The sequence below is a fragment of the Trifolium pratense genome, linkage group LG7 (assembly GCF_020283565.1).
Source record: "Trifolium pratense cultivar HEN17-A07 linkage group LG7, ARS_RC_1.1, whole genome shotgun sequence".
Classification (NCBI taxonomy): Eukaryota; Viridiplantae; Streptophyta; class Magnoliopsida; order Fabales; family Fabaceae; genus Trifolium; species Trifolium pratense.
In genome coordinates this window covers 22,371,698-22,379,220 of record NC_060065.1, presented here as the reverse complement: position 1 = coordinate 22,379,220, position 7,523 = coordinate 22,371,698, and the positions used below count along the sequence as shown (strand labels likewise).

General features: G+C 30.9%; 1 protein-coding gene across 1 annotated transcript; it reads left to right on the top strand.

The window, feature by feature from the left end:
* Positions 1 to 2,987: 2,987 nt before the first annotated feature.
* Positions 2,988 to 6,672, top strand: LOC123899756 (myb family transcription factor PHL5-like). Its single transcript, XM_045950965.1, has 6 exons — positions 2,988 to 3,873; positions 3,964 to 4,165; positions 4,588 to 4,704; positions 5,408 to 5,459; positions 5,573 to 5,642; positions 5,836 to 6,672. Exons 1-6 carry the CDS (start codon positions 3,265 to 3,267, stop codon positions 6,052 to 6,054), a joined length of 1,269 nt encoding a protein of 422 aa, XP_045806921.1. The 5' UTR covers positions 2,988 to 3,264; the 3' UTR covers positions 6,055 to 6,672.
* The last annotated feature ends 851 nt before the right edge of the window (positions 6,673 to 7,523 follow it).

Sequence of the window (7,523 nt, the reverse complement as noted above, 5' to 3'; positions counted from 1 at the left end):
ACATGTTAGATTGATGTCAACTATGACTTCAGAGCAACGTAAAGTATATGACACAATCATGACAAGAGTTAACGAAAACAAACCTGGTGTGTTTTTTATTTATGGTTATGGCGGTACAGGGAAGACATTTATCTGGAGGGCCATTTCAGCCGCATTACGTTCAAAATGTGAGATAGTTTTAACAGTTGCCTCAAGTGGGATCGCTGCATTGCTTATACCTGGCGGTAGAATAACACATTCAAGATTTTGTATTTCTCTAAATGTTGACGAGTTTTCAATATGTACCATAGTTCCTAAAAGCCCTTTGACGCTATTAATACAAAAATCAAAGCTCATTATATGAGATTAAGCACCAATGATGCACAAGCATTGTTTCGAAACTGTTGATCAAACTTTAAAAGATATTCTCAAGTCTGTTGATGAAAAAAATAAACACATTCCCTTTGGTGGAAAAGTTGTTGTTTTTGGTGGAGATTTTAGACAAATTCTACCAGTAATACCCAAAGGTACAAGGCCAGAAGTTGTTCATGCTACTATTAATTCTTCGGTTCTTTGGAATTTTTGTGAAGTTTTAACATTTAGTAAAACATGAGGCTTCTCGGTGGTGCTTCGAGTGCAGACATTGAACAAAGAATATTGTTTTCTGAATGAGTTTTGGGTGTTGGCGATGGAGAAATTGGAGATGACAACGACGATGATTTAGAACTTGACATTCCATCAGATCTATTGATTCCAAATTCAGGTGATCCTCTTGCTTCTATCGTTGAAAGCACTTATCCCTAATTTTTACAAAACATGAACGATATAACATATTTCCAAAATAGAGCTATACTAGCTTCTAAAAATTCAATAGTCGACACAATAAATGATTATATGTTGGATTTAATTCCTGTTGAAGAAAAAACATATTTGAGTTATGATACTCCACTCACACAAAATGTAGACGGTCAAACAGTGGATGATGTTCATACTCCCGAATTTTTGAACACGATTTCTACGTCGAGACTTCCAAATCTCAAGTTGAGGCTTAAAGTTGGAGTTCCAGTTATGCTATTAAGGAATTTGAATCAAAAATTAGGATTATGTAATGGAACAAAACTTATTATTACGAGATTGGGAAAACGTGCTCTTGAAGGAAAAATTATTTCAGGAAGTAATATTGGTGATCAGGTTTTCATACCTAGATTTTCTCTGACACCATCTGACGTGAGAATTCCTTTTAAATTTCAACGGATACAATTTCCTATAATGATTTCTTTTGCGATGATTATTAATAAGAGTCGGGGACAATCTTTAAATCATGTTGGGATATATCTTCCGTCGCCAGTGTTTTGACATGGTCAGTTGTATGTTGCAATTTCAAGAGTTACTTCTTGAAAAAGATTAAAAATATTGATCATCGATGACAACGGTGAAGATACGACTAAGAATTCGAATGTGGTCTATAAGGAAGTCTTCCGTAATATAACGTAATTTTCTTTGTATGAATATTTATCCAAAATTATTGTTGAACTATCGTTTAATGTTACTCAACTTTTTTTATATACCTTACATTATTGGAATTATCATATCTTACTTAATCATTATATATCTTACAACTAATCAGACCCGTGCACCGCACGGGTCGATGTTCTAGTTATGATTAAAATAACCTATTGTTAAGGATCTACAATTATTATCGATAGTGTAAAAAATTATTACATTAACTGTGTATAGATTAATGTGGTAGTAATAAAGGATGAATTATTCGATTAAAGTGATTGAATTTAAATGAATTATTTGAAAAAGAATTTATAATTCAGATAAATAAGGTCTAACCCGAAAACAACCGAGTTAAAATAGTTTTTGGTACTATTTGTGACTCATTCAAAGCTAGGTGGCTTAAAATTTCTTCATTCCTGTGATTCTTTTGCGCTTGATTTTAAATCATAAGAAAACAACAATAGACAAAATCAATTTTGTTTTTTCTGTAAGGCTTTGTTGTTTTCAGTGTTCTGTACTTCGGTTGTGTCAATTTGGTTTCCCTCTGTCTATCTAAATATAAACACTTAATAATGATCAATAATAATTAGTTCAAAGGGTTTTCGTCTTTTTAAGTTTGTGGTCCAAGTTTGATTCTTGACATATGCGTTTGAAAAATATTCGGTTGGAAGAGGAAGAACTGACCTTGTATGCTCATAGGTCCCCGAACGAAAATTAGTTATACGATGTTGAAAACTTCATATCAATAACATAGTAATCCAAAATCAAAATTAAAAAAATTAATAATGTAGTTAATGTGACCATTTTATACATAAATGTACTTAACATATCTTATAGTCCTCATGAGCGTAGCTTAATTAGTAGAGATATTACAAGGCTGAAGTTCGAACTCTGAATCTTCCATTTATTCACTTCAAGAGGTGAATATCTAGCCATTAATCTATTTGACAAAAAAATCTTATGTATATAATTTTTTTTTTGGGTACATATCTTATGTATATAGTTAATTTTGACATTTTATATTTCAAGTCACCTAATTGTATTAATCATGAGTTTATTTGAAAAAGAAACAATAAATATATCTACTAAATTTATTTAAAAAAAGAGATTTAGATCTAGTAATTAGAAAAGAAGCAATTTTTTTGTCAAATAAGTACTTAATTTAGGTGCATATATAGGGAGTACTATATACTATTCATTCCTATCCCTCTTCAAGAATAAGTACTCCCTCCGGTCCTTATTATAAGAAACACTTTGACAAAATCACACAGACCAAGGAAGCAAAATTTTCTCATTAATGATTCTAACATTTTATGTTATATTCCAAAACTAACCTTTGACTAGCATGGGAAATAGACTTCTCTAATTAATGCACTAGCATTATAATGAATTATTTGATTGTATTTAATAAGGGTACAAATGGAATTGTGTCAAATTGTTTCTTATAAAAAGGACCAAATAAAAATTCCAAAGTGTTTCTTATAAAAAGGACCGGAGGGAGTATGAGTTTATTGCATGGTAGCATTTAAACAAATTAGATTCAAATCTTATTCTTGAAGCCTTAAAGAATATGAGAAGAAAACTTTATACCATTATAGGCTAGAATATTAATTTAGCATTAGTATTCTAATTCTTACCTTTTCAATATTTCTGGCTCTTGTTTTCTTCATTAATTCCACCATTCCAATTTTTGATCCTTAATAACAACAAAGAACCTTTCCTAGAGTTTTTTATGGTACCACAAAATTTTTTTGAGGGGTGAAATTCTTAGAGTGAATTTAGATGAATGAGAATAAGATTGATTATTTAGGAAGGATTCAACAAAACCATATACTAAATGGTGATTTTAATTCTGAGCTAGGAAATTGTTCTAGTCAATATTTTGATATTAGAAATGCTTCAAATATTGGAAATTTTAGTCAACAATTTTCTATGGAACAATCACCATATATAGTTCAAAGTCAAAACCAAGGAGTTCAAGGAAAATCATCATCTAACACAATTATAAGCCGTTTTGAGTCACCAACTTCAGCTTTTTATGCAACTGAAATTTGCATGGGATTTCCACAATATGATTACCAAGTTGGTAATAATAATAATAATGGTTTTCAACAATTTTCTAATAAGGTTAATGATTTAGAATTTCCTTTGTATCAATGTCCAAGGGAAAATAATAATCTCTACCTTGATTCAACAAATCAAACAACTAGTCACAATTTTGAGTTGTCAAATTTAAACACTTTACAACCATTGATTAGATCTCAATTAAATAGTGATCAATGTTGTAGATCTCCTGAAAAATCCAATGGTGGAAATTTTCTATTCATTGATGATGCTGCTACAATTAGTATGAGTCCATTAATTCATTCTAATGGAAATCATGATCATAAAGTAAGTATTTTTTTTTATTTTTTTTATTTTACTATTGTTTCATTCATTGATTGATTGGTTTAAAGTTGTTGAATATTTTATGTGTTGTAGGTTTCTTGTGGTTCATATGATTTTCCTGTTTCACAACTGAATTTCTCTTATCAGCAAGAGAAATTGTCTCCATCAATGTCAACATGTTCTGGAAATCATGTTTCTAATGGATCATCAGTTTCAAGTAAAACAAGAATAAGATGGACTCAAGATCTTCATGAGAAATTTGTTGAGTGTGTGAATCGTCTTGGAGGCGCCGAGAGTAAGTAACTCGGTCCGTTTACTTCTGTTTTTTTTTTTTTTTTTTAAAATAGTCTAGTGGCTAGAAAATCCACCTTAAATGTGAATAAGTGGAGTGTCCCGGGTTCGAACCCGGGCTCCTGCACATATAGTGTGATGTCTCTACCAACTGAGCTAAGCTCACGGGAAATAGATTAGTAGGGACATCGCACTGTATGTTGAAAAAACTCTCACTCACACTAAGTGTTGAAAAGTGAAGAATTATGGTTCGAGCCAGCGCTGCAACATATCAAATGTCTCCGGAGGCTTTTACCATATGAGTTTTACAAGACGAAAAGCATATTTCTTTTTATTCGAGCTACCAACGAAGAAAGTAAAAGGCTGCAAAAAAAAAAAACTGTAAATAATTTACATCTGATTATCTTTTTGACTGTTTGATTGTAGAGGCAACACCAAAAGCTATATTGAGGCTGATGGAATCAGATGGATTAACAATCTTCCATGTTAAAAGTCATTTGCAGAAATATAGAATTGCAAAATATATGCCAGAACCAGCTCAGGGTAATTTTAAGTAACATAGTGACTATGTTTTTTGTTTTTAATTTCAATATAAATTAAAGTACATTACTTTGTGATTAAATTTATTAGCATTCATTCATGTTATAAATTGTGGGAAAATGTTTATGACATAGAGCTCAGAATACAGGAGATGTACTGCTTGTAAACTAATCTAAAGATATGCTCAGATGAAAAGCTTAATTGATATGCTTAATTGAATTGCAGCCGCAATTTTGCTGATGCGGTAGTCACTGCAACTGCATCGTACCACAATTGCGGTGTGATCTTTAATCACATGTACAACCGCAACAAAACCACATTAGGAACTTCATCGGACGATTTCAAACATGTCCATTTCAACAAAAACTAATTCTCTATACTATAGTGGATAAATAGTGTTGTGGTACGGTGGTGCCTATATTAGTGTAGTTAGTGAAATTTAAAATTTATTTCACAGTGCAATATGCGTCGTAGCAGCTTGCAATCACAATTCACAACAACTACAGCTGCAACCGCGACCTCAGCCTTGAATGCTTAAAGGATAAATGCTTATCATATAAGCTACTTTTGTAGCAAATGATAAGATAAAGTCAAACCATTTTTATATAAGTTTTACATTTATATATATCCTTTCATATCTTAAAAAACTTGAATTATTAAATGATTATCAACTTTACTTTCTAATCAAACTATTATCATGTTTCAGGGAAATCTGAGAAAAGAAGTCATGCAGAGAATGTGAATCTTGATGTCAAATCGTAATGCTATTTCTTTTTCCTAAGCCATTTCTATGTTCTTTTCATATTGCTATCAGTTTCTGTTCTGTTTCCTATATATATGATAAACTATATATGTTGTTCTTAATTTGTAGTGGATTGCAAATTAGAGAGGCACTTCAACTTCAGCTAGATGTTCAGAGACGTCTTCATGAACAACTAGAGGTATAGTATATCCTTCAATTTCTTATAAACATCACTTTGCAACTCTGCATAATTCCAAGTTCATACTTGACAAGAATGTTTTCAGTCCTTGCCGGCGCAGCACAAACGTTGATATTACGATATTTGACTATTTTTAAAACGTTGATTTACTTCATTCTATTCTCTAACATCAAATGTGACTTTGTGATTACAGATTCAGAGAAAATTACAGTTAAGAATTGAGGAACAAGGAAAGCAGCTAAAGATGATGTTTGATCAACAGCAGAAGAGAACTAGTAGTAGTGACCAATTGGACACTCAGAATTTGGACAATACATCAAATAATGATAAACCAATTAGTCCTAAAGATATTGAGGCTTCAATTTTTGAAGGGTCTGAAAATAATCCCTTATTCCCTTCAAAGATAAGTTAGGTCTCATACTCATAAGCTGATATATCTCATAAGTGAAAGTGAACCACACCATACAATTTTGTAATGGGAAGTAAATTAGTCTTATTGTTGTCCTACAAGTCCAAATTTAGTAAATAAGTAAGTATATATATATATGATATGATATGAGTGTGCTGCAACTTTTTCATTCCTTTGAAAACACATTATAGTTTGTTAATTTATAATGTTTCACACAGAGAGTTTTTGTATAAGCTCAATGCAGGGTTGTTTTTTATTTTTTACCCTACCTCTGCATTTAAAGAAAGATCAATGCATATTATTATTTTTTGTTTTTGTGTAAACCAGATATTCTCTGCACGTAATTGTAGAGATTAATATTACGAAACTCTCTCTAAGAGTTTTATCGCTGCTTGCATGATCTTTTCAATTACTTTTAAGTTCCATCATGTAATTTCAAATTCCCTCATAAGTAGTCCTTGTTGTCATATTCTCAATCATTCATGTAGTGATGACATGGCAAAGTTTGAGCCATGTGTACTTTGACTCATGTTGATTTTAGTATGATGTGGCCTATAGATTATTAATTCAACATTTTAATTAATTTAAAAAAATTACAAATCAGAAAAACACAAAAGAGTAAGGCTAAATTTGAAATGAAAAAACATGACATTGAAATATTTTTCATTTCTTCTATTTCATATTCATCCTTCTTCAATCTATACAAACTAAAACATTCTTCAACACAAACAAAAGAGAAATGTCATCTCTCTGCTGTTGTTGCCCGAAAATCTTGTTGGGCCAGGAGGTGTAGCCAAGGAAATCATTGGATTCATAACAAGTTTACAAATGAGTTGGATACCATACTTTTACACAAAACTTTAAGAGATTAGGTTTATGGATATCTCGCTTATAAAATGTTCAACCTCCACTTTTTCAAACAATGTAGGATTGTAGGACTTAATTCACCTTACCCTTACCAGAACAATTGATTTCTCTTAAAAGATGAAAAATCAATGTTTGATACATCTATACTCAAAATCAAGTTGATAAGAGTTATACATAAAACATACAATACTTCCTAAAGCTACATGACAAATATTTCCTATGTTAGATAACTACTTGTGAATTATTAAATGATAAACAGACGATACTTCTTATGCACATAACATATTTTGTAGGTTTCTTCTTGATATAATTTGCCTGATTCATAACTAAATTACTCTTATTAGCAAGAGAAACTGTCTCAAAAAATGTTTACTTCTAGTGGATCATCAGTTTCATACAAAACAAGAACAATATGGACTCAAGATCTTCATGAGAAGTTTGTTGAGTGTGTGAATCGCCTTGGAGGTGCCGATAGTAAGTTTTTCAAAATACGTTTTAAAAATAGGTTCAATATTTTTTATAATTTTTTTAAAATTTCAAACATTATTTTCGATGTCTTAAAAAATAAAAATTCTCTCTTTCTCAATATAAAAGAAAATTTAAAA

Coding starts and splice junctions, on each gene's coding strand:
- LOC123899756 (XM_045950965.1), top strand. CDS start 3,265: ATGAATGAGAATAAGATTGATTATTTAGGAAGGATTCAACAAAACCAT. Junction 4,166..4,587: donor TCGTCTTGGAGGCGCCGAGA/GTAAGTAACTCG, acceptor GTTTGATTGTAG/AGGCAACACCAAAAGCTATA. Junction 4,705..5,407: donor TATGCCAGAACCAGCTCAGG/GTAATTTTAAGT, acceptor ATCATGTTTCAG/GGAAATCTGAGAAAAGAAGT.